Source organism: Argopecten irradians, chromosome 2, assembly GCF_041381155.1.
Source record: "Argopecten irradians isolate NY chromosome 2, Ai_NY, whole genome shotgun sequence".
Lineage (NCBI taxonomy): Eukaryota > Metazoa > Mollusca > Bivalvia > Pectinida > Pectinidae > Argopecten > Argopecten irradians.
In genome coordinates, this window is record NC_091135.1 from 21,192,655 (window position 1) to 21,219,931 (window position 27,277).

At 35.9% G+C, this 27,277-nt stretch overlaps 1 protein-coding gene across 1 annotated transcript in view; it reads right to left on the reverse strand.

Annotated features, from left to right (window-relative positions):
• The window catches only part of LOC138314791 (extracellular matrix protein A-like), a 62,323-nt gene extending 37,732 nt beyond the window's left edge, over window positions 1-24,591 (reverse strand). The window contains 19 exon segments of the mRNA XM_069255337.1: window positions 841-1,071; window positions 2,289-2,519; window positions 3,751-3,981; window positions 5,244-5,474; window positions 6,395-6,625; window positions 7,856-8,086; window positions 9,309-9,539; window positions 10,203-10,433; window positions 10,680-10,913; window positions 11,362-11,589; window positions 12,262-12,513; window positions 13,450-13,752; window positions 14,478-14,708; window positions 15,047-15,196; window positions 17,107-17,244; window positions 17,921-18,043; window positions 18,572-18,676; window positions 19,288-19,371; window positions 24,477-24,591. Coding sequence (XP_069111438.1) covers window positions 841-1,071; window positions 2,289-2,519; window positions 3,751-3,981; window positions 5,244-5,474; window positions 6,395-6,625; window positions 7,856-8,086; window positions 9,309-9,539; window positions 10,203-10,433; window positions 10,680-10,913; window positions 11,362-11,589; window positions 12,262-12,513; window positions 13,450-13,752; window positions 14,478-14,708; window positions 15,047-15,196; window positions 17,107-17,244; window positions 17,921-18,043; window positions 18,572-18,676; window positions 19,288-19,371 — 3,696 coding nt within the window. The 5' untranslated portion in view covers window positions 24,477-24,591.
• Window positions 24,592-27,277: the final 2,686 nt, after the last annotated feature.

Consider the following 27,277-nt stretch of genomic DNA (forward strand, 5'->3'; position numbering starts at 1 on the left):
ACCAATACCAAAAGCATCTTGACCACGTTTCAATAAAATTGAATATGATTAAAAGTCTCAAAAGTAGACTTAACCTAAAATATCAAACGAAACTTCATAATTTTAGGTACTACATTAAACAACTTGATCCATTTACTATCAGACTTTGTCAAAAGTACACTTTCACACAAACATTGATGCACCGGCACAGTTGACAGCGGAGAAAGTGGAATGATTTTGTTTTGTATTGCTCTTCAATCTTAAAAAACAAGATATAGGACAGTTTTGATACTAATGGCTCGTAGATATTTGGGAAAAAATTCAAGGACTTTTTAAGGACTTTTCAAGGCCTTGTCATTTTCAACGTCGCATGGAAATCAAATATAGATTCAATCTATTCGGAAATCAAATGTTCTGATTGCTATAACATCTTGAACAATTGCTGAATTCATCATTTACCATACCTGATGATTATGAATGAAGAAATAGTTCATTAAATAAAGTTCTGGAATGTGTCTAAATCAGAACGAGAACACGGCCCGAAATTAAAAAATCCGGATTTCAAGTCTATAAGCCCACAAAAAATTTCATCAAATTTTATTTTTGATTTTACGCTATAATATGAATTTTGAACGAGTAATCAAAATGTCATTTTTGAAGAAATGTAATTGTCAAGGACATATCATTTTTGAAGACATGAAATTGTCAAGGACTTTTCATGGTGAATTTCAAGGTATTTAAGGACTTTCAACGCCAACACATCAATTCAAGGCTTGTGCCAACTATGCACTTATTCCTAATATCATCTTCACAGAAATAAACGTTATCAACACAACATATTCAGTGATGATTATAACATACATTTGGTAGAGGACAGCAGCCGTATCTGTTATCTCCTAATTTACAGCAGGTGGTACCAGACTTGCATTCAGATTTTCCATCAGGACAGACTACATCCGATGACACAGGTCGGCTTTCAGTTTTCGCAAACCAATCGATGGTCAACCCGTTGCTTTTCGTACACTTTCCAGTTCCAGTACTACATGTGTAGCCATTGGGACAGCAGTGTTTCTCATCGTCACAACAAACCGCCTGTGGATTCAAACAAATAATGGTGAATATCAAGTACAGACACGCCGCTGATATTATAATCATTATCTGGTCTGACCGTTCATAGAAAATATTTTAATAACACATTGATGTCCAATAATGAAAAAAGAGATCGTATAGATAAACTCATGATAAAATTTGACATTCAAGTAACAAGAACCATCGGTAAAAATAATTCATTATCCAAATACACGAAATCCTAGTAAATCATTTACTTCAATTTTTGTCCAAAGTGCCTTGACGGATGTAAACAGCTACCAAGTTTTAGTACAAATGAATTCACTCTAGCACATTTTAAAATCAGCGGTGTTTAAGCCCAAAACCTACAAAACTGAGTATCTTTTAATCCATGTCCAATTATTCTGACCAATACCAAAAGCATCTTGACCACGTTTCAATAAAATTGAATATGATTAAAAGTGTCAAAAGTAGACTTAACCTAAAATATCAAACGAAACTTCATAATTTTAGCTACTACATTAAACAACTTGATCCATTTACTATCAGACTTTGTCAAAAGTACACTTTCACACAAACATTGATGTCACCACCGGCACCGTCACCGTTGACAGCGGAGAAAGTGGAATGATTTTGTTTTTGTTTTGCTCTTCAATCTTTAAAAAACCAAGATACTGAGCATTTTAACTATGTCAGATATTCGTGACCAATACCAAAAGCATCTTGACCACGTTTCAATAAAATTGAATATGTTTAAAAGTCTCAAAAGTAGACTTAACCTAAAATATCAAACGAAACTTCATAATTTTAGGTACTACATTGAACAACTTGATCCATTTACTATCAGACTTTGTCAAAAGTACATTTTCACACAATCATTGATGTCACCGGCACCGTCACCGTTGACAGCGGAGAAAGTGGAATGATTTTGTTTTGTATTGCTCTTCAATCTTTAAAAACAAGATATAGGACAGTTTTGATACTAATGGTTCGTAGATATTTGGGAAAACATTCAAGGACTTTTTAAGGAAATTTTGAAGAAATGTAATTGTCAAGGACATGTCTTTTTTGAAGACATTAAATTGTCAAGGATTTCTCATGGTGAATTTCAAGGTATTTAAGGACTTTCAACGCCAACACATCAATTCAAGGCTTGTGCCAACTATGCACTTTTTCCTAATATCATCTTCAAAGAAAGAAACGTTATCAACACAACATATTCAGTGATGATTATAACATACATTTGGTAGAGGACAGCAGCCGTATCTGTTATCTCCTAATTTACAGCAGGTGGTACCAGACTTGCATTCAGATTTTCCATCAGGACAGACTACATCCGATGACACAGGTCGGCTTTCAGTTTTCGCAAACCAATCGATGGTCAACCCGTTGCTTTTCGTACACTTTCCAGTTCCAGTACTACATGTGTAGCCATTAGGACAGCAGTGTTTCTCATCGTCACAACAAACCGCCTGTGGATTCAAACAAATAATGGTGAATATCAAGTACAGACACGCCGCTGATATTATAATCATTATCTGGTCTGACCGTTCATAGAAAATATTTTAATAACACATTGATGTCCAATAATGAAAAAAGAGATCGTATAGATAAACTCTTGATAAAATTTGACATTCAAGTAACAAGAACCATCGGTAAAAATAATTCATTATCCAAATACACGAAATCCTAGTAAATCATTTACTTCAATTTTTGTCCAAAGTGCCTTGACGGATGTAAACAGCTACCAAGTTTTAGTACAAATGAATTCACTCTAGCACATTTTAAAATCAGCGGTGTTTAAGCCCAAAACCTACCAAAACTGAGTATCTTTTAATCCATGTCCAATTATTCTGACCAATACCAAAAGCATCTTGACCACGTTTCAATAAAATTGAATATGATTAAAAGTCTCAAAAGTAGACTTAACCTAAAATATCAAACGAAACTTCATAATTTTAGGTACTACATTAAACAACTTGATCCATTTACTATCAGACTTTGTCAAAAGTACACTTTCACACAAACATTGATGTCACCGGCACCGTCACCGTTGACAGCGGAGAAAGTGGAATGATTTTGTTTTGTATTGCTCTTCAATCTTTAAAAACAAGATATAGGACAGTTTTGATACTAATGGTTCGTAGATATTTGGGAAAAAAAATTCAAGGACTTTTTAAGGACTTTTCAAGGCCTTGTCATTTTCAACGTCGCATGGAAATCAAATATAGATTCAATCTATTCGGAAATCAAATGTTCTGATTGCTATAACATCTTGAACAATTGCTGAATTCATCATTTACCATACCTGATGATTATGAATGAAGAAATAGTTCATTAAATAAAGTTCTGGAATGTGTCTAAATCAGAACGAGAACACGGCCCGAAATTAAAAATCCGGATTTCAAGTCTATAAGCCCACAACAAATTTCATCAAATTTTATTTTTAATTTTACGCTATTATATGAATTTTGAAGAGTAATCAAAATGTCATTTTTGAAGAAATGTAATTGTCAAGGACATATCATTTTTGAAGACATGAAATTGTCAAGGACTTTTCATGGTGAATTTCAAGGTATTTAAGGACTTTCAACGCCAACACATCAATTCAAGGCTTGTGCCAACTATGCACTTATTCCTAATATCATCTTCACAGAAATAAACGTTATCAACACAACATATTCAGTGATGATTATAACATACATTTGGTAGAGGACAGCAGCCGTATCTGTTATCTCCTAATTTACAGCAGGTGGTACCAGACTTGCATTCAGATTTTCCATCAGGACAGACTACATCCGATGACACAGGTCGGCTTTCAGTTTTCGCAAACCAATCGATGGTCAACCCGTTGCTTTTCGTACACTTTCCAGTTCCAGTACTACATGTGTAGCCATTGGGACAGCAGTGTTTCTCATCGTCACAACAAACCGCCTGTGGATTCAAACAAATAATGGTGAATATCAAGTACAGACACGCCGCTGATATTATAATCATTATCTGGTCTAACCGTTCATAGAAAATATTTTAATAACACATTGATGTTCAAATAATGAAAAAAGAGATCGTATAGATAAACTCATGATAAAATTTGACATTCAAGTAACAAGAACCATCGGTAAAAATAATTCATTATCCAAATACACGAAATCCTAGTAAATCATTTACTTCAATTTTTGTCCAAAGTGCCTTGACGGATGTAAATAGCTACCAAGTTTTAGTACAAATGAATTCACTCTAGCACATTTTAAAATCAGCGGTATTTAAAGTGAACAGTCGGGCAAGGATGGCTAAAGTCGGTAAAAATGGTGTGAATGTATCCAGTATAATTTGTTATGAAATAGAAATAGAATATCTCTCGTTAAAATCTGTCTGCGTAAGAAGAAATTAATTTTAAGTATAGGAATCCTAAAACGTCCTCCCGGCTGACTATATTGGTGGTTACATTTCCACGCAGCCTCGTTTTCAATGCTTAAACTTTTATTTATTTCAATGGTCAGAACTGGGAAATGTAAGCAGAACTTGACCGTCGTATTAATATGTGAGAACTTTTGGAAGGCCAATGAACGCATATAGACTTGTTTTCTTTGCCCGACTATTCACTTTAAGCCCAAAACCTACCAAAACTGAGCATCTTTTAATCTATGTCCAATTATTCTGACCAATACCAAAAGCATCTTGACCACGTTTCAATAAAATTGAATATGTTTAAAAGTCTCAAAAGTAGACTTAACCTAAAATATCAAACGAAACTTCATAATTTTAGGTACTACATTGAACAACTTGATCCATTTACTATCAGACTTTGTCAAAAGTACATTTTCACACAATCATTGATGTCACCGGCACCGTCACCGTTGACAGCGGAGAAAGTGGAATGATTTTGTTTTGTATTGCTCTTCAATCTTTAAAAACAAGATATAGGACAGTTTTGATACTAATGGTTCGTAGATATTTGGGAAAACATTCAAGGACTTTTTAAGGAAATTTTGAAGAAATGTAATTGTCAAGGACATGTCTTTTTTGAAGACATTAAATTGTCAAGGATTTCTCATGGTGAATTTCAAGGTATTTAAGGACTTTCAACGCCAACACATCAATTCAAGGCTTGTGCCAACTATGCACTTATTCCTAATATCATCTTCACAGAAATAAACGTTATCAACACAACATATTCAGTGATGATTATAACATACATTTGGTAGAGGACAGCAGCCGTATCTGTTATCTCCTAATTTACAGCAGGTGGTACCAGACTTGCATTCAGATTTTCCATCAGGACAGACTACATCCGATGACACAGGTCGGCTTTCAGTTTTCGCAAACCAATCGATGGTCAACCCGTTGCTTTTCGTACACTTTCCAGTTCCAGTACTACATGTGTAGCCATTAGGACAGCAGTGTTTCTCATCGTCACAACAAACCGCCTGTGGATTCAAACAAATAATGGTGAATATCAAGTACAGACACGCCGCTGATATTATAATCATTATCTGGTCTGACCGTTCATAGAAAATATTTTAATAACACATTGATGTCCAATAATGAAAAAAGAGATCGTATAGATAAACTCTTGATAAAATTTGACATTCAAGTAACAAGAACCATAGGTAAAAATAATTCATTATCCAAACACACGAAATCCTATTAAATCATTTACTTCATGTTTTGTCCAAAGTGCCTTGAAGGATGTAAACAGCTACCAAGTTTTAGTACAAATGAATTCACTCTAGCACATTTTAAAATCAGCGGTGTTTAAGCCCAAAACCTACCAAAACTGAGTATCTTTTAATCCATGTCCAATTATTCTGACCAATACCAAAAGCATCTTGACCACGTTTCAATAAAATTGAATATGATTAAAAGTGTCAAAAGTAGACTTAACCTAAAATATCAAACGAAACTTCATAATTTTAGCTACTACATTAAACAACTTGATCCATTTACTATCAGACTTTGTCAAAAGTACACTTTCACACAAACATTGATGTCACCGGCACCGTCACCGTTGACAGCGGAGAAAGTGGAATGATTTTGTTTTGTTTTGCTCTTCAATCTTTAAAAACAAGATATAGGACAGTTTTGATACTAATGGTTCGTAGATATTTGGGAAAACATTCAAGGACTTTTTAAGGAAATTTTGAAGAAATGTAATTGTCAAGGACATGTCTTTTTTGAAGACATTAAATTGTCAAGGATTTCTCATGGTGAATTTCAAGGTATTTAAGGACTTTCAACGCCAACACATCAATTCAAGGCTTGTGCCAACTATGCACTTATTCCTAATATCATCTTCACAGAAATAAACGTTATCAACACAACATATTCAGTGATGATTATAACATACATTTGGTAGAGGACAGCAGCCGTATCTGTTATCTCCTAATTTACAGCAGGTGGTACCAGACTTGCATTCAGATTTTCCATCAGGACAGACTACATCCGATGACACAGGTCGGCTTTCAGTTTTCGCAAACCAATCGATGGTCAACCCGTTGCTTTTCGTACACTTTCCAGTTCCAGTACTACATGTGTAGCCATTGGGACAGCAGTGTTTCTCATCGTCACAACAAACCGCCTGTGGATTCAAACAAATAATGGTGAATATCAAGTACAGACACGCCGCTGATATTATAATCATTATCTGGTCTGACCGTTCATAGAAAATATTTTAATAACACATTGATGTCCAATAATGAAAAAAGAGATCGTATAGATAAACTCTTGATAAAATTTGACATTCAAGTAACAAGAACCATCGGTAAAAATAATTCATTATCCAAATACACGAAATCCTAGTAAATCATTTACTTCAATTTTTGTCCAAAGTGCCTTGACGGATGTAAACAGCTACCAAGTTTTAGTACAAATGAATTCACTCTAGCACATTTTAAAATCAGCGGTGTTTAAGCCCAAAACCTACCAAAACTGAGTATCTTTTAATCCATGTCCAATTATTCTGACCAATACCAAAAGCATCTTGACCACGTTTCAATAAAATTGAATATGATTAAAAGTGTCAAAAGTAGACTTAACCTAAAATATCAAACGAAACTTCATAATTTTAGGTACTACATTAAACAACTTGATCCATTTACTATCAGACTTTGTCAAAAGTACACTTTCACACAAACATTGATGTCACCGGCACCGTCACCGTTGACAGCGGAGAAAGTGGAATGATTTTGTTTTGTTTTGCTCTTCAATCTTTAAAAACAAGATATAGGATAGTTTTGATACAAATGGTTCGTAGATATTTGGGAAAAAATTCAATGACTTTTTAAGGACTTTTCAAGGCCTGGTCATTTTCAACGTCGCATGGAAATCAAATATAGATTCAATCTATTCGGAAATCAAATGTTCTGATGGCTATACCATCTGGAACAATTGCTGAATTCATCATTTACCATACCTGATGATTATGAATGAAGAAATAGATCATTAAATAAAGTTCTGGAATGTGTCTAAATCAGAACGAGAACACGGCCCGCAATTAAAACTCCAAATTTCAAGTCTATAAGCCCACAACAAATTTCATCAAATTTTATTTTTAATTTTACGCTATAATATGAATTTTGAACGAGTAATCAAAATTTCATTTTTGAAGAAATGTTATTGTCAAGGACATGTCATTTTTGAAGACATTAAATTGTCAAGGACTTTTCATGGTGAATTTCAAGGTATTTAAGGACTTTCAACGCCAACACATCAATTCAAGGCTTGTGTCAACTATGCACTTTTTCCTAATATCATCTTCACAGAAATAAACGTTATCAACACAACATATTCAGTGATGATTATAACATACATTTGGTAGAGGACAACAGCCGTATCTGTCATCTCCTAATTTACAGCAGGTGGTACCAGACTTGCATTCAGATTTTCCATCAGGACAGACTACATCCGATGACACAGGTCGGCTTTCAGTTTTAGCAACCCAATCGATGGTCAACCCGTTGCTTTTCGTACACTTTCCAGTTCCAGTACTACATGTGTAGCCATTGGGACAGCAGTGTTTCTCATCGTCACAACAAACCGCCTGTGGATTCAAACAAATAATGGTGAATACCAAGTACAGACACGCCGCTGATATTATAATCATTATCTGGTCTGACCGTTCATAGAAAATATTTTAATAACACATTGATGTCCAATAATGAAAAAAGAGATCGTATAGATAAACTCTTGATAAAATTTGACATTCAAGTAACAAGAACCATAGGTAAAAATAATTCATTATCCAAATACACGAAATCCTAGTAAATCATTTACTTCAATTTTTGTCCAAAGTGCCTTGACGGATGTAAACAGCTACCAAGTTTTAGTACAAATGAATTCACTCTAGCACATTTTAAAATCAGCGGTGTTTAAGCCCAAAACCTACCAAAACTGAGTATCTTTTAATCCATGTCCAATTATTCTGACCAATACCAAAAGCATCTTGACCACGTTTCAATAAAATTGAATATGATTAAAAGTGTCAAAAGTAGACTTAACCTAAAATATCAAACGAAACTTCATAATTTTAGGTACTACATTAAACAACTTGATCCATTTACTATCAGACTTTGTCTAAAGTACACTTTCACACAAACATTGATGTCACCGGCACCGTAACCGTTGACAGCGGAGAAAGTGGAATGATATTGTTTTGTTTTGCTCTTCAATCTTTAAAAACAAGATATAGGATAGTTTTGATACTAATGGTTCGTAGATATTTGGGAAAAATTTCAATGACTTTTTAAGGACTTTTCAAGGCCTGGTCATTTTCAACGTCGCATGGAAATCAAATATAGATTCAATCTATTCGGAAATCAAATGTTCTGATGGCTATACCATCTGGAACAATTGCTGAATTCATCATTTACCATACCTGATGATTATGAATGAAGAAATAGATCATTAAATAAAGTTCTGGAATGTGTCTAAATCAGAACGAGAACACGGCCCGCAATTAAAACTCCAAATTTCAAGCCCACAACAAATTTCATCAAATTTTATTTTTAATTTTACGCTATAATATGAATTTTGAACGAGTAATCAAAATTTCGTTTTTGAAGAAATGTAATTGTCAAGGACATGTCATTTTTGAAGACATTAAATTGTCAAGGACTTTTCATGGTGAATTTCAAGGTATTTAAGGACTTTCAACGCCAACACATCAATTCAAGGCTTGTGTCAACTATGCACTTATTCCTAATATCATCTTCACAGAAATAAACGTTATCAACACAACATATTCAGTGATGATTATAACATACATTTGGTAGAGGACAGCAGCCGTATCTGTTATCTCCTAATTTACAGCAGGTGGTACCAGACTTGCATTCAGATTTTCCATCAGGACAGACTACATCCGATGACACAGGTCGGCTTTCAGTTTTCGTAAACCAATCGATGGTCAACCCGTTGCTTTTCGTACACTTTCCAGTTCCAGTACTACATGTGTAGCCATTGGGACAGCAGTGTTTCTCATCGTCACAACAAACCGCCTGTGGATCCATACAAATAATGGTTGATAACAACATGTAAATATCTTTACTTTTACAATAAAAAGAAATCGTTGATAATTAAATGCCTTCCTAAATTGGCATTTCTGATCTTTGCATTTACTATAATACATCTGGTCAGTATATGGCATATAGATAACAATATATAGATAAACATAAAGGTTGGTATTTTTATAATGCATTAGGATTAGAGATATCTCAAGTTGTTGATACATCATGTGTGGATGTAAAAAATATGTTCCTATCTCAGGATCACAAAATGTTGTGAAGCATTCGATCAGCAAGCCTCGAGTTTTCCCACATTTTCTGACCCTCAGATACATCCCTAACATTTATATCCACATATGAAAGAGTCTTATAATCCTACCCAGGCGCTTGCGAAATAAACATTCATCATGCAGAGGTATATTTCCCCTGACCGACAGGTAGACATGAAAGAAAATTATGAGAAATTCATAACTTTTTTAGCATACAGCACACCTTTTAAAGTCAATTAATTTGGTAATTACAGCTATAAAAAAGGAGAATATACAGACACTAGTGATTCAAAAGTCTTAACACTTAACGAATCAATGTCAAGATCATGCAAACTTTGAACTACAATCAAGAAAATAAGAAAATTTTATGGAATTAAAAGTGACATACATTTGGTTTTGGACAGCATCCATATTTTCCACCTCCTATATCACAGCAGGTGGAACCAGATGGACACTCAGACTTTCCATCAGGACAAATTACATTTGTTGACATAGGTTGACTTTCAGTTTTCTCAAACCAAGAAATGGTCAGTCCGTTGTTTTTTGTACATTGGGCTGAACCAGTGTTGCAAGTATAGCCTTGAGGACAGCAGTGCTTCTTATCCGAGCAGCAAACAGCCTACAATTCCAACATTACTTTAAAGTCTCCGGCAGAAATAGCCCTAAATGCAAAGTCTCTACAATGTATATCACTCCTAAAGGACAAAGTCATTCTTATTTTAAGGGGATCATCATTATCAAAAGTAATAAATGTTTTTTATTAAAAACACTTTTAATCAGATCAGGATATATATGTAAATGATGATTTAGATTTTGGAGAAGAAAATTTTTTAGTATGTGATGGATTCTTAACAACAATAATTACATTTGGTCTGGGACAACAGCCATAACTTCCCCCACTCAATGCACAGCATGTATTTCCTTCTGGACACTGGGACTGACCATCAGGACAAATGACTGAGGAACTGACAACAGTCATACTCTTGGTTTTCTCAAACCAATCTGACAACAGTCCATTACTACGAAGACACTTATGGTTGGTAGGATCACATTTGGTGTTCTCTGGACAACAATGCTTCTTATCTTCACAGCAAACGGCCTGTTTACCAAAAGAGAGACATGTCTAGTAAAAATGTATTGTCAACTTCATAGTTTGGTTTAATTTTGTTCATACATGTATGAATTAAAGTATTGTGTGTCCTTGTGGTATTACAGTGTTGTATCTTCAAAAACAATGTCTAATATATAAGTACAGTTTAACAAAGTTTGTTGTACGAAATTCTTCAAGATCCCAGAAAAGGAAAAAATTTACCAAAGGTCTTTTTAGTCATCAAGTGGTGGACAAAGGAACTCTTCACCAGATTCTGTAGTTGATGCCCTCCCAATTAACACTTACAAATGCCACCTAAATATTCACTGGCAAAAGGTACTTCTCAAGCACAACCAGACAACAACCAGTTGTAAGAATAAGATATGCAGTCAGCTGTCTACTGGTGTCTATACAGAAGTGGTATCAGGAAAGTATATCCCCATTGCTTGTAGCTTACATTGGGTTGTGGGCAGCAACCGTACATGTTTCCTTCTCCAAGACAACAAGTATTTCCTGTGGGGCATTCTGATCGTCCGTCTGGACAGACAACATTTTGGACAGTCAGGGCCTTGACATTGGTCAGCCATTCTGTGACCTGGTCAGATCCTTGTTTGATACAGCTTTTACTTTGTGGATCACATGTTGTACCTTCTGGGCAGCAGTGATCATCTCCACAACAAACAGCCTGTAATTAAACAACAATAAAACAGATAATCCTTGTATTGTTATCAACAACAAACATACACTGGAGAGTGGGTAATTTTCGTGGGGATGATATGTTCGCTGTTTCGCAGGTCATTGCTATTATTGCGCAAATCTGATCCACGAAACAATGAGAAATGGGAGATGCATAATTTATATGCTTAAAGCCAGAACACAAAATTCAAAACCATTAAAAAATTGCGAACATTTTGATCAGCAAAAATAATGGGCTCTACAGTATGACATCAATACTTTGAAGTGACATCAGTTGTTAAAGCACACAAAAACAGAACAACAAAAGTAATTAAAAAAAACCATATATATAACTTTTCATAATGTTTGCTTTAAATTTATTTCTATGTTACAGTAAAACCTGATTTAACTGACACTGAATGGTATTTGTCAGACAGGACAGTTTGCTCAATAGGACTGTGGGCTGAATATTAATGTGTGGTGAATAGGATGTGAAATGTGTCAGATAGGATAAGACAATGTGTTGGATAGGATTCTCGATAGGAAAGGTGTCAAATAGGACTGTGACTGTGAGCGGGATATAAAAGTGTGCTTGAATATGGTCACAAGCCATGATTGAAATCAGAAGACAGTAAAGTCAGGTTTTACTGTACATCAAAATAGATTTAAATTAGATTTGTACCTTTGGGTGAGGGCAGCATTTGTACTTGGCAACACGACCGGACACTTTACAGCAGGTCGTACCCACGTAACAGAAGGTCTGGTGGTCAGGACAAATATGGTTTCCACTTACCCCAGTAGGTTTAGACATGCTGAATGATGGAGACTTTTCAAACCAATCAATAGAGTAGTCCCTCCGGAGACATTTCCCTTGGCTTACATCACATGTTGTGTCTTGAGGACAGCAATGTATCTTATCAGAACAGCACACCGCCTGAAATTAAGACATTATTTCATAATAGAACAACACATTGTCTGTAGGGGAGAACAACACACTGTCTGCAAGGGAGACAACAACTCATATCAGAACAATTAACATACCCTCTGCAAAGAAGACAACAACTCATATCAGAACAACAGACTGTCTGCAAAGGAGATCAGAACAACATACTGTCTGCAAGGGAGACAACAACTCATATCACAACATACCGTCTGCAAAGGAGACAACAACTCATATCAGAACAACATACTGTCTGCAAGGGAGACAACAACTTATATCAGAACAACATACTCTCTGCAAGGGAGACAACAACTCATATCAGAACTAGAGCACAGTAACCAGCGAAATGTTTGTTTTATTACATAATCTAAACATTTCAGTCATCTTGATATCGCCAACACAATAGAATAAACTGTCTGCAGTCGCTATTGTGCCACAAACAGAGGTGACGATGACGTCTGGTGCGAAATTGAACGACGTCCTTTTCTTCATTAGATATCAACGGCATGCAATAAAACTTCAAATTAAGCAATATATAACAAGGTTTTATTGAAGGGTCGGTATAATAGTTGAAAATATTATATTTATTCATATATAGTTTGGTGTAAGCAAATTATGCAATAAATCAGAATAACACACCATCTGCAAAGGAGAGAACTTATCATTTAAAATGTCAAAGAGAATAATCAAGACAAATAACCATACATCTATATAAATTCTATCAACAACTGTTAACCAACTTTCTATTATAACTACTTAATATTGTGGTGTCTATTTCAAAACAAATATGCTATAATCAATTTGCATTTTCACAAAATTTGTGAAAGCAAATCTCACACGAATGAAAGTTGGTTTACAGTAATGTTTATTTTGTTGATACCATAAGAAACAGATCTTTGAGTTTAAATGATAAAATAAATTCCTTCTCACATTTGGTGCTGGGCAACAGCCATACTTCCCAGAATTTTGCTTGCAACAAGTCTGTCCATTTGGACAACTACTCTGTTTATCTGGACATACAACATTTGAAACTGCATTCACTTCCATTGAAACAACATCGGTGTCCTTAGGGTCAGCAGGCAACTTGTTTGAAAGGTCAAGGTCGTTTGACAGGTCAAGGTTGTTTCCCTTTGAAAGATCAATGATATGGTATCCCTTCTTGCAGTATCCCACTGTAGGGCCACACGCGTATCCGTAAGGACAGCAGTGTTTCTTGTCACTACAGCAAACAGCCTGCCACAAAAAGTACATTCACTAGAATGGTCCGGGTTTTATTAGAATTAACTGTTAATTTTTACATGTAATTATGTATATCAACTTTTACCATTAAGCCGTAATCAGCGCTCCTACCACTAAAATTGTCCTTCCCCTTTTCTGAAGAAGAGTTGAAGTTGTATAAACGGCGACATCCCATGGATTTAACAACATGTGATGCCTCTAACATCAGCATTGTATCCCATATTATATGAACTTGCGAGTATTTTACATGTGAATCACAACATAATAATGCATCTCAAAGGATAAAAAGCATGTTTGCTGTAACAGATTACTGTACCATGAGAACAGAAATATTTAAAAAATATGACTGACTTTTTTCGTCTACAACTTCCATTTTGGTTCATTAAGCGCCTCCCTCCCTTTCGTACAATTATTTAAGTGCCCTGGGCCCTTATTACAGCAAATACGGTAACAATTAAATATAATGGTTAAGTCAAAAAAAAAAAAAACTCACTAAATAATACAATTGAGTTACCATAATGACATCCATTAAGACAGATCTAAGATATGACCAATGTTATGTACAAAACCAATATGTACACTAGCCAAACATACCATACTGATAACAACTGACAAACATTATACTGACACGAGACTACATAGGCTGTATGTAATGTAATGTATGAATCGATGTATCAAAGGAAGAAAGTTAATCAGTGAACAAAGAGATAAAATCTTACATTTGGAAGAGGACAGCACCCATAATCATTGGTTCCCTTAAGACAGCATGTGTTTCCTACAGTACACTGACTTTTGTCACGACAAGTCACGTTGGCCTTGACCTTGATTGAAGTAGTCTCAATCTTGAGTGACCTTGGCAAGGTTAAACCATTTTTATCCTCACAGCGGCCATCGCTAAGGCATTTGTAGTTGGCTGGACAGCAGTGTTCCTTATCAGCACAGCAGTGGGCCTGAATATATATCAATTCATTTAATGGTAATTACAATGGGATCATATGGAATGTACAGTGGTCTTTTTTAGGAAAGGATACCAGGAAAGTCAGGAAACTGAACCACCATCATCGATTTGAAATGCATCTCTATCAAAACATGCTCATAATTAACATGCTTACAACGAATGTATTATTCTAATGTAGTAATGTTTGTAGTATGTGTATAATGAACTGTGATTTTCTTGGTCTGCAGAGGTTTGTTACAGCCGTATTGTACTGTAGTGAGTTACTACTTTGTCACCTGACCAATCTCTGACAGATCCTATACTAAGTTGTAACCAAGGCATCAGACTTACAGGTGAGTAACCACAGCAGCTGTATGTACCGTTGGCATTGCTACAACAACTGTAACCACTCCTGCAGGCTTGTTCTCCACCAGAACAAATCTCTAACGGACCATCAATCATCGAACCTTCAACCAACCACGAGGAACCTTTTACTTTGTTCTGTAAAAATAATAAAATCAATATGTTTGTATATGCAAATTTCACTGAAGCTGTAAAAAGTAAAATGGGTCTGGATGGCTCATATGTAAGAGTAAGATTCTGGTGAAACCTACACTTATTTTTATCTTTTAAGATCAGCTTCTATATCAAACCATTACAGCGCCGTTACAACAAGTGTTCCTGTTTACATTCATTCACTCGATAAGACACGTTGGCTGGTAGCTGATCTAGTAGGCTGGTAACTGATGCAGTAGATTAGATTTTAGGTGGCATGTAACGAAGGCACTGATTGGCTGAAGCATCGGCAGCCCGACTGATTGCCCCCTGACTGACAAGATTGCCGACAACATGAGAAGTAGGCGGAAGTTCATACCCGACTCTGTTGTACAATGTGTTTGATCATGTTGTGTACTATTTAATTTTTTACAATGTATACATTCAATCACTGTATTAAAAATTCGTAATTGTTTTGTTTCACTTATTTAGCGAATGTTTTGAGGATGTTTTGTTCATAAATTATTGGTATGGCCATTTCTCTCGACTTCAGGGAGTAGTCATACTGTAGCGTAACGTTATGTATCTACCAACATTCCAATGGATCAAACTTTTCATTGTGGTTATTAATGTGTTGGGTTTTAATCTATTGTATCCATTCTAATGTTACATGTAATGTCACAGCCGAATCTAACGTTAGCTACTGTTGTACCTTCTGACTGACTTTTCCGCTGTACAAGGTCCGTTTGGTGTTGAAAAACAAATCAGGTACGGCTGACAATAGATTATGTCTTATCAGAATATATGCCGATCAAACACCGTTTTGATACATACCTGGATGTTACATGTAGTAGGGGATGTTATTCTAGTTGTAGACTTTGAGTCTGAATGCATTGCCTAAATATTTATAATCTAATTTGTTTCATATTCGAGGTAATGTTCTCGGACGTTGGCGCATGGGCGGCGGTAGTTTACAAAATGTAGGTTGATTTTAGCCGAGAAATTGTCAACACTGGATTCAAATGCATCTCTCTGATTAAGTACTGGTGACAAAGTTAAAAAAAAATCCACACCTACAGCTGGAATAGCATCCCCTACTAACATCCAGGTATGTGTCAAAGCCGTGTTTTATCGGAATATATTTTGACAAGACACGATGGTCGGTTGTACATTGTACCCGATTTGGTTTCACACACCTTGCGGTAAAGTTATAATTAGTCAGAAGCAGGTGATTTCTTTTCCGTACAATTTCTGACTGACTTTTCCACTACAACAGTAGCTCTTTCCCTATGTACTTCACTGATTAGCGCTGATTTAAAGTCTATACATGAGGTAATTAAAATGTATTTATGTAACCTTTTTACTTTTACATTATGAAGCTTACGATGCCGATCATTTTATGTAGTAATCGACTACAGACATTTCCAACTGTTTTAGCTCCGCCTCTACATTGAAGCGACAGCCAATGAGAGCCGTGCTTACACACCTCATTGAAAGTCGCTAGCTACCATGCAACCTGACTAGCTACCAATCAAGCGAACCACCTACTAGACTGGCCGTCACACGTACGCTTATTGTAACGGCGCTGTAAGAGTGTATTTGTACAATTTGTTTTATGATTTAGAGGAGAATTAAAGGTAAATCAGATAACAACCACCAACACATAAATAATCCTTTTTTACCTACTTCTATTTGTATACGAAAATTACACTTACAATACAGTCTGTATTACATTTGCCGTAAGTGTTATCTGGTCACAATAAAAAATATTACAACTACTGACTTCATTAAATAAACAACAGGATTTGTTTTCCATACTTTAAGCCTACGTGAAAACTTTTGCATATTACGGTACATATGATGTCTACATTATTGTATATACAATATTTAAAGTGCTTAAACTGTGTAATACTTACCACATCTTTGATATGTTTAGAGGCAGAAAGCTTGGAACTCAGAGGTATGGACAAGTGTCCTTTTTTACAATGTCCTCCAACGAGATCACAGGTATATCCACTTGGACAGCAGTGCCTCATATCAGAACAACAGATGGCCTGAAACAACAGATAGGTCATGTTATATCAAAACAACAGATATGTCATGTAATATCAGGACAAGAGACGGACTGACACAACAGATAGGTCATGTTATATCAGAACAATAGACGGACTGAAACAACAGATAGGTCATGTTATATCAAAACAACAGACGGACTGAAACAACAGATAGGTCATGTTATATCAAAACAACAGACGGACTGACACAACAGATAGGTCATGTTATATCAGAACAATAGACGGACTGAAACAACAGATAGGTCATGTTATATCAAAACAACAGACGGACTGAAACAACAGATAGGTCATGTTATATCAGAACAACAGATGGGACTGAAACAACAGATATGTCATGTCATATCAAAACAACAGAGAGCCTGAAACAATAGATATGTCATGTAATTTCAGAACAGATGGCCTGAAACAACAGATATGTCATATAATTTCAGAATACCTAACAGACAGCCTAAAACAGCAGATATGCCATGTAATATCAGGACAAGAGACAAAAGATGTCATGTTTATATCTGAACAACAGACAGTCTGAAACAACAGATATGTCATGTTAATATCAGAACAACATACAGCTTGAAACATATCCATATTTAATGTGTGGACAACATATAAATTTAGCAAAAGGTTAACTCATGTCTGATCTGCAGTATAAACTTACATCTGGGTATGGACAGCATCCATACCGGCCGTTGGATAGTTTACAGCAAGTATTATTATCGGGACACTCGGATTTCCCTCCTGGACACATCACAGACCTAAATGGACGCTCAGCGACAGGACTCTGTAACATAATTAATGATTTTATTTCCGCTTCAAATTACATTTTTGCCTTCAACACAATAGGGTGTTTTGATACAGAGCTGTAAATCTCAGCCTTCTGTTTGACATATTATCACTAGACTAGTCATCTAAGACCTCCACCTTTTAAGTTTGAATCCCACTTTGGGCAGCTGCCAGGTACTACCATAGGTTGATGATTTTCCCCCAATTACTATGGTTTCCTCCACCTCCTAAACTGCTGGCTCACTCTTAAATGACACTGGTGGTTAATTATTAAATAGAAAATATAGCTTTGCTTTTATCCTGTGAATTTATTGTAAGCTTACAAAATTAAATTTGTTTAAGAAAACAATTTTAAAAGTCAGTAAAACATTTCAAACTTTTCAGGTCATATATTGAAGATATCAAAGAATGATTACTTATGGTTTGATGTAGAATAAAGAAAATGTTTTGTTCTTCGTTTATCTATGACTTTGACAGGAGGAGCAATATTCTTTACTGTACAAAATTCCCTTTTATTTCCACCTACCTCTATTTTAGTAGGAACTCTGGACTCGTGGCCTATTACAGGGTCGTACACAATAATATCAGGCCGCTCCTCAGGAGCCTGATCAAATTCACTCACAACTTCATTCTGTAATATAGACATGTTCTTGTGTTCATTTTTAAATCATTTTTTTATTGATACAATTAAAAAGCAATGTGATTAAAATGTACATGATGAAAAATGTGTTGTCATAATTATGTTGAAACCTTTATGTGTACCGGTATCTATCTAACGAATTGACATTAAAAAAAAAATAGATCATGATTAATCATTGATTGAAATATTCATCTGTAAGCTGGTATTATATATATATCATACATATATTTGTACTAACTAGAACAGAGCGGACAATTAATACCCCCTCCATAATAGGGGACATTGCAGTTTAGTAAACTATATATATATATAGTTTACTAAACTCCCTTTTATATAAGGGTTTGTACCAAATTTTATCAAAATCTGTCAAGTAGTTTAGGAGCAGTTTGCTGGACAAAGTTGTGTCTACAGACAGACGGAAGGACAACCCAATTCCAGTATACCCTCACCCTTAACTTCGTTGTGGGGGTATAAAAACATTATAATTTATTACATTACTCCTCAGGACCATGATACAATCTTAGATTAATATAATAAGCCTTATTGTAACACCAGCTTTTATTGGCGAAGTCTAAACTGAAGACTGCTTGTCCAAATCTTACCTGCTGATGGTGAGGTTTGAAGTATAACACATTTCCTGACACCAGTGACAGAAAACACACAAGTGACACTGACGTCACAAACATCTGAAATGAAAAATAATTAAGATTAGGAAAATACAGCAAAATTTCTCTAAAGGAAGGTGCCTTTATATAATTATTCGGCCCCAAATGCACCTAAAAGAAATCACTGAATACACTAGAGGTTTTTTAGATGTTCAACATTTATTACACATATATGTTTGTGTCAAACCTAGAGCATCCCATCGTATTACAATACTTGTAGATAGAAACTCATAATAGCCTCTCTAAAAAAATTCAGTTCAAGATTTACATCAACAAAACATAAAATATTGTTCCCAATCCAGACAAAAACAAGAGGCCCAGAGGGCCTGTATCGCTCACCTGGTTTTTTGTTAGTAATTATCACAAGACTCTGACAATTAGAAAAATAAGCAAAATTGACTCCCAAAGTTTAATTTTGAATCACAACCATACAATGATGCTATTGATACCATACAAATATGCTATCCAATACAAAGGTTCAGAGACAAAGTAATTTATATGAAAGTAGTAGCCTAATTGACCTTTTTTACCTTGCATATATTGCCGTTTAAGGCCAGGGGGTAAGCCCTATCATTTGTACAATTTCAAATCCCAACCCTATAAGGATGCTACCATTGCATTATAAGTGCTCTTCCATTCTTAGTTGCAGAGAAGAAGTCGTTTATATAGAAATAGCTAAATTGACCCCTTTTGACCCCACCCTTCAGGCCCCCGGGGGGTCAGCCCCATCATTTGCAAAATTTTGAATCCAAACCCTATAAGGATGTAACCATTGCATTATGAGCGCAATCCCATGTTAAGTTGCAGAGAAAAAGTCATTTATATGGAAATTGACCACTTTTGACCCCGCCCCTCAGGTCCCCGGGGGTCAGCCCTATCATTTGCTCAATTTGGAATCCCCAGCCTACAAGGATGCTACCATTGCATTATGGGTGCTATACCATGCTTAGTTGCAGAGAAGAAGTCATTTATATGGAAATAGCTAAATTGACCCCTTTTGACCCCGCCCCTCAGGCCCCCGGGGGGTCAGCCCCATCATTTGCACAATTTGGAATCCCCACCCTATAAGGATGCTACCATTGCACAATGGGTGCTATGCCATGCTTAGTTGCAGAGAAGAAGTCATTTATATGGAAATAGCCAAATTGACCGCTTTTGACCCCGCCCCTCAGACCCCCGGGGGGTCAGCCCCATCATTTGCGCAATTTTGAATTCCCACCCTATAATGATGCTACCATTGCATTATGGGTGCTATACCATGCTTAGTGTCAGAGAAGAAGTCGTTTATATGGAAATAGCCAAATTGGCCCCTTTTGACCCCGCCCCTCAGGCCCCCGGGGGGTCAGCCCCATTATTTGTACAATTTTGAATCCCCACCCTATAAGGATGCTACAATTGCATTATGGGTGCTATCCCATGCTTGGTTTCAGAGAAGAAGTCGTTTATATGGAAATAGCCAAATTGACCCCTTTTGACCCGGCCCCTCAGGCCCCCCGGGGGTCAGCCCCATTATTTGTACAATTTTGAATCCCCACCCTATAAGGATGCTACAATTGCATTATGGGTGCTATCCCATGCTTGGTTTCAGAGAAGAAGTCGTTTATATGGAAATAGCCAAATTGACCCCTTTTGACCCCGCCCCTCAGGCCCCCCGGGGGTCAGCCCCATCATTTGTACAATTTTGAATCCCCACCCTATAACGATACTACAATTGCATTATGAGTGCTATCTCATGCTTAGTTTCAGAGAAGAAGTCGTTTATATGGAAATAGCCAAATTGACCCCATTTGACCCCGCCCCTCAGGCCCCCGGGGGGTCAGCCCCATCATTTGTACAATTTTGAATCCTCACCCTATAAGGATGCTACCATTGCATTATGGGTGCTATCCCATGCTTGGTTTCAGAGAAGAAGTCGTTTATATGGAAATAGCCAAATTGACCCCTTTTGGCCCCGCCCCTCAGGCCCCCGGAGGGTCAGCCCCATCATTTGTACAATTTTCAGTTAGTAGCCCATAAGGATGCTACCAGTCAAATTTTGTTAAAATCCGACCAGCGGTTATGGAGAAGAAGTCGATTGTTGACGGACGACGGACGACGGACGCCGGACGCCGGACGCCGGACGCTGCGGTATCCCATAAGCTCACCTCGGTCCTTTGGACCAGGTGAGCTAAAAAAGGAACTTAATACCTATGATATTAAACACATGCATATATCAATAAAATCAATTATTAACGCATTTCATTTGAAAGCTAAGATACTAGAACCCATAAGAGTTATGATAAAAAGTTAACAATGTTTTCTATCACAAATTCTCCTTATTTCAAAATGGGATTTTCAGATAAGCCTTAATTCTGCTGAGAAGGTATAAAAAGCAATATTGGAATATTAATGAATTCTAAACTAAATACCGGTATCCCAACTTAAACTTGTGGCACAAAAAATATCACATTTATATACAGTTACAAAAAATGCCTTTGGTACACAACCTTATTGAAATTAGACTTCACTATGATGCTCCACGATATGCTCCAATACAAGATCTAACAACTTCCCGTTTTGGGTCGTTTGTGGACAAGGAAGTACTGTGTGAACAATACAGATTGTCAAACTGTCAAGGTATACAGTCTCTAGTCTTTATCTTTATCAAGACACAAAAAACAACTCAGTGACATGATCTAGAATTAACAAAAGGAAATACTTGGAGCATACTGTTGATATTACTTCTTTTACATGTTTACTTAGACATACGAGAATTATGTGATCATAAACATTTTACCTGAAAAGTCAGATTAATTGTGAAATACGATACAAATGCATTTGTAACAAAGTGAGCTGCACTATCATAATTTATGAACTAACATATTTAAAGAGCATCTTAACATATTTACATTTTAACTGCAGTCCCACTATGTAACCTTACCAAACGCAGTTGGCAGTCATATAGACAATGAACTTCAAGCGCTTATTATGATGTCATTATCATTGTGATGTCACAATTGTCGTCCCAGCGATCACAGAAGAAAGCTGTTCAAATCTCAATTCCTTGAGATTTCATCATAAAATTGTAACCAAATGTAAATATAAGTATTCAAAGTCCTTAAGTTGGCATTCATAGCCAATATGAATGCCAACTGAACGGAAGCAAATTCAATATGAAGCTCTAGCGCGCTTCATGGAATTTACCCCTGTCCCGTTCTATCTAGCACAATAATTAGTGACCTTATCTACTCTGATCTCCCACTGTTTGTGTCAAATAAAGGCATGGAAAAAAACTTGAAATTTTAACACTATCATCAAAATATTGTGGGTTTACAACCTGACATGCATAGCTTTGCATTGTGTTGTATTGGTAGTTTTTAAAACAATTCTCCACTCACATACCTCCTAAAGCTACTTAGACCATATTAAACCTCCTCTACCGTTAAGATAAAATTTTAATTGCATATGATTTTTTTTAATATTTTTTTCCTATGATGATAACCTAAAAGGCTTTATTCACCTCTACCTCCTTCAAATTTGTTTACAGACACTTGACTAAAACCTGATTTTTCTCAACATAGCACCAATCAATATGTATAATTTCTGTTATGTATATCTAAGGATTAAATTTTTATTTTGTCGAGGTTATGAGGGTATAATGATAATGGAGAACGTGTAAATTATGTAACCTCATTACCTCAACAAAATAAAAATATATTCCTTATACAGTCAAAGTGTAGTGTACGTATTTTAAGATCGGATGACTTGAATTTCGATGACTCGAAACTCCCATTGAGTCAAAGTCAATTCCTGGTCCCTAGAACGGATATTCAGCGAATCCAATTATTTTCGTTGGTCCCTTGAATTGAGAGATAACGAGTTTTGACTGTATTTACAGTTTTTCACGTAAATGAATGTAATTTATTCTCGCGGTAGTTTTATATTTTTTATTAGAACACCCATATTTTTTTCTCTCTCGTCATCGCCAACGAATTCGATTGAACAGATGATTGGAATCTAGTCATTCATATGTTCCCACCAAAGTGGGGTTATGACCCCACCTTACTACGCCATCGAATATTCACGTAACAATAGAATCACCTCACGTGTTGTGTTATCATTATACTGATAATGATAATACTAGAAAGCATGGTTATTGAGTCCATGTCAGTGTAAACTGTAAATATACATGTATATACACATTATATAGTCTTTCCGATATACAATAAAAATAAATCCGTATGTTAAATAATTCATTGTGCATTTGATAATATAATTTACTATATATTGTTTTCATACTTTTGAATCTTTTTAAGTTTACATGTATCTGCATGGCCCTGACTATATGGATTTTATTCTATATCTCTACATGTGTACAAAAACAAACATATGTGGTATCTAACTTGTATGAACACGAGATGCTCGAGGTCACTTCAAGCATCGTTATCTGATAACCTGAATTACCAAGTAGATAACACAGCTGATAGCAACAAAAGTGTCATAATATCTTAACAAATTTAAACACAATGAAATCTCAGCGTGGGGAAAAGCAATAATAGCAACTGTACAAGGGTGGACAAACCAGCAGTATCACCTGTACAAGGGTGGGGAAACCCCAGTTAGTCATCACATTCTGTTTTCAGAAAATCCAGTTTTTGAAAGTGTGTAACAGGAAGGGTGTACTCTGTACCCTGTACAGTAAATAAGAAACAATCCCTTTAATCTATGCATGTTCATTTGTTCATTAGCTGTGTTATACAGTGTCATATGCATGCTTGTCTTTGTTGTTCAGAATAACAAATATATAAAATGTACTGTTTGAATGTTTAACGCATCAAATTTTAGATAGCTGTCATGTTAGGATTTTTTCCTGTAATGATTTTGCCATTAAAATCGCAAAGTCTGCATTGTTTTTGCAATTATTGACACACAATAAAAAGTCCACAATACCTAGAAATGTTCCTTGTTACAATGAACATATCGTTTAAGTCTACTTTCACTTTCCAAATAGTCAACTATATTTACCCACAGTGCTTAGCATGCACTGTGAGGAGAAACATTTTTCTGCAACATGCGAATATGACTAATTTACCATAATATAAAATTGTAGTATACGAGCTTTATAAACAGTTATTTATGTAACAAACCTTTGAATGGATGGAATTATTCTCAAACAGTGACAACCATCTAAACTCTCTTTCGTTCGGCTTCCAACCCAGCTTTGTGTATTATATCCTGGTCACGTGAAATCTCCTTAGTCACATGATTTTAAAGTCACGTGATGCTTTGCTCAACTTATACGGAGTGAATAAAAGACTCCCGTGATATTGGTTGACGTTAAGCCCCATCAATCATTTTATTCTTATTGTTTAAATAGGCCTATCTATTTGTGACAAAAATGTATATACCAAGGACGTATACCTACAAATCCTTGGTATATACTTATACGTTGTAAGCTCTTTTTAGCCCACCATCATCAGATGGTGGGCTATTCAAATCGCTTTTTGTCCGTGGTCCGTCCGTCCTTCCGTCCGTCCTTCCGTCCGTCCGTCCGTTAACAATTCTTGTTATCGCTATTTCTCAGAAAGCACTGAAGGGATCTTTCTCAAATTTCATATGTAGGTTCCCCTAGGGCCCTAGTTGTGCATATTGCATTTTGGGACCAATCGGTTAACAAGATGGCCGCCAGGCAGCCATCTTGGATTTTGATACTTAAAGTTTGTTATCGCTATTTCTCAGAAAGTACTGAAGAGATCTTTCTCAAATTTCATATGTAGGTTCCCCTAGGGCCCTAGTTGTGCATATTGCATTTTGGGACCAATCGGTTAACAAGATGGCCGCCAGGCAGCCATCTTGGATTTTGATACTTAAAGTTTGTTATCGCTATTTCTCAGAAAGTACTGAAGGGATCTTTCTCAAATTTCATATGTAGGTTCCCCTAGGGCCCTAGTTGTGCATATTGCATTTTGGGATCAATCGGTTAACAAGATGGCCGCCAGGCAGCCATCTTGGATTTTAATACTTAAAGTTTGTTATCGCTATTTCTCAGAAAGTACTAAAGGGATCTTTCTCAAATTTCATATGTAGGTTCCCCTAGGGCCCTAGTTGTGCATATTGCATTTTGGGACCAATCGGTTAACAAGATGGCCGCCAGGCAGCCATCTTGGATTTTAATACTTAAAGTTTGTTATCGCTATTTCTCAGAAAGTACTGAAGGGATCTTTCTCAAATTTCATATGTAGGTTCCCCTAGGGCCCTAGTTGTGCATAATGCGTTTTTGGATCGATCGGTCAACAAAATGGCCACCAGGCAGCCATCTTGGATTTTGATAGTTAAAGATTAATATCGCTATTTCTCACAAAGTACTGAAGGGATCTTTCTCATATTTCATATGTAGGTTTCCCTAGGGCTCTTGTTGTGCATAATGCGTTTTTGGATCGATCGGTCAACAAAATGGCCGCCAGGCTGCCATCTTGGAATTTGATAGTTAAAGTTTGTTATCGCTATTTCTCACAAAGTACTGAAGGGATCTTTCTCATATTTCATATGTAGGTTTCCCTAGGGCTCTTGTTAAAAGTTACTTTGAATTTCAATTTTGAACTTTACTGGGAGTCATCGTTTGGAGATTATGTAAAAATATCTGTAATAAATCTACTAGAGATTTAAATATTTATATTGATTTTAATCTCTAATAATACATTATAATGTAGGGCTTAACTGATATTATACACAACCACCTAGTCTAGCTTTGCAAATATCTCATGTATCGTGATCTGATTTATACATGTACATGTAATTAGGCGCGGATTCGGGGGGGGGGGGGGGGGTGCGGACCTTGCGTTATATATATGTTAGGTAAAAAAAACCTAATAATATAGGCAGGTTCAGCGGACAAACGCCCCGCCCCCTTCCCCCCTCCCAACACACACTTAAATAGGAGGGAGAAAAATGTGAAAAAGAAGGGGAAAAGAAAGGAAGGAAGAAAAGGAGGGAGAAAAGAAAAGGGAAAATAAGGAATGAGTTAAAGAGTGAGAATTAGACAGAAAGCTCCATTTTCTACCTTTACCGGTTGATGTTGGATCCTTTTAAAATCTAAATGTACATTCGACTTTGTGGTACATACATTTTGTACATGCATGAACACACTTGTATCCAGAATTATATCTTTTTTTTCGTGTTAGTTAGGTTTTATCCCCATATCGCTGAAAAGATAAATTCCTTCGAGTATTTACTTATTTCTCAAAAAAAAAATACATGTAAACTCCCAAGCGTATACACACGCATATATATATCAGTTAATTTAGTGTCATTGATAATCAATCGGCAGGTTATTTCTCGATACCCTATGAAATTATCAAATATCATCGCTATATTTGTAAACAGATAGGCTTTCTTTTTTCCAGAAACATATAGGTTTCTGCTTTTTCTACAATCTACAGTAAAACAATTTCTGCTTCTATAGGAAACTTTTATTTGTCCCAAGAATCAACCTAAAGGGAGAATACGACGGAAATGTATGGAAAAATGGAAATGTATTTCAAAAGGGTCCCTTATAAAGATGTTCAAAATACGATCTCAAGGCAATAAAATACATTTTTTTTGTAGAAGGTTTTTAGAGCTTCTATGGGTCTGGGTACACCCCATGGCCAGTTCCCTTCCTTTTTATTTCAACAAAAACATATCTTATACACACAATAATGTTATAAGATAGGACAAACGATTGTTAAAAAGTGATGTACAAGGCAAAAGGCTCATGATTGTTTTCTGATTTGTGGAAATATGATGATAGTAATGATTTCTGGCAGCGTCTGGCCATAGACAGACCACTAGCCTTCTTTTCTTTTATTGTCCAATACAAGAATTATGAAGATTGTGTAAGTTAGGGAAAATAAACCATATAATCTGACAGATAATGCGCAAAAGTAAAAACCTTATATTTTTAATAGCC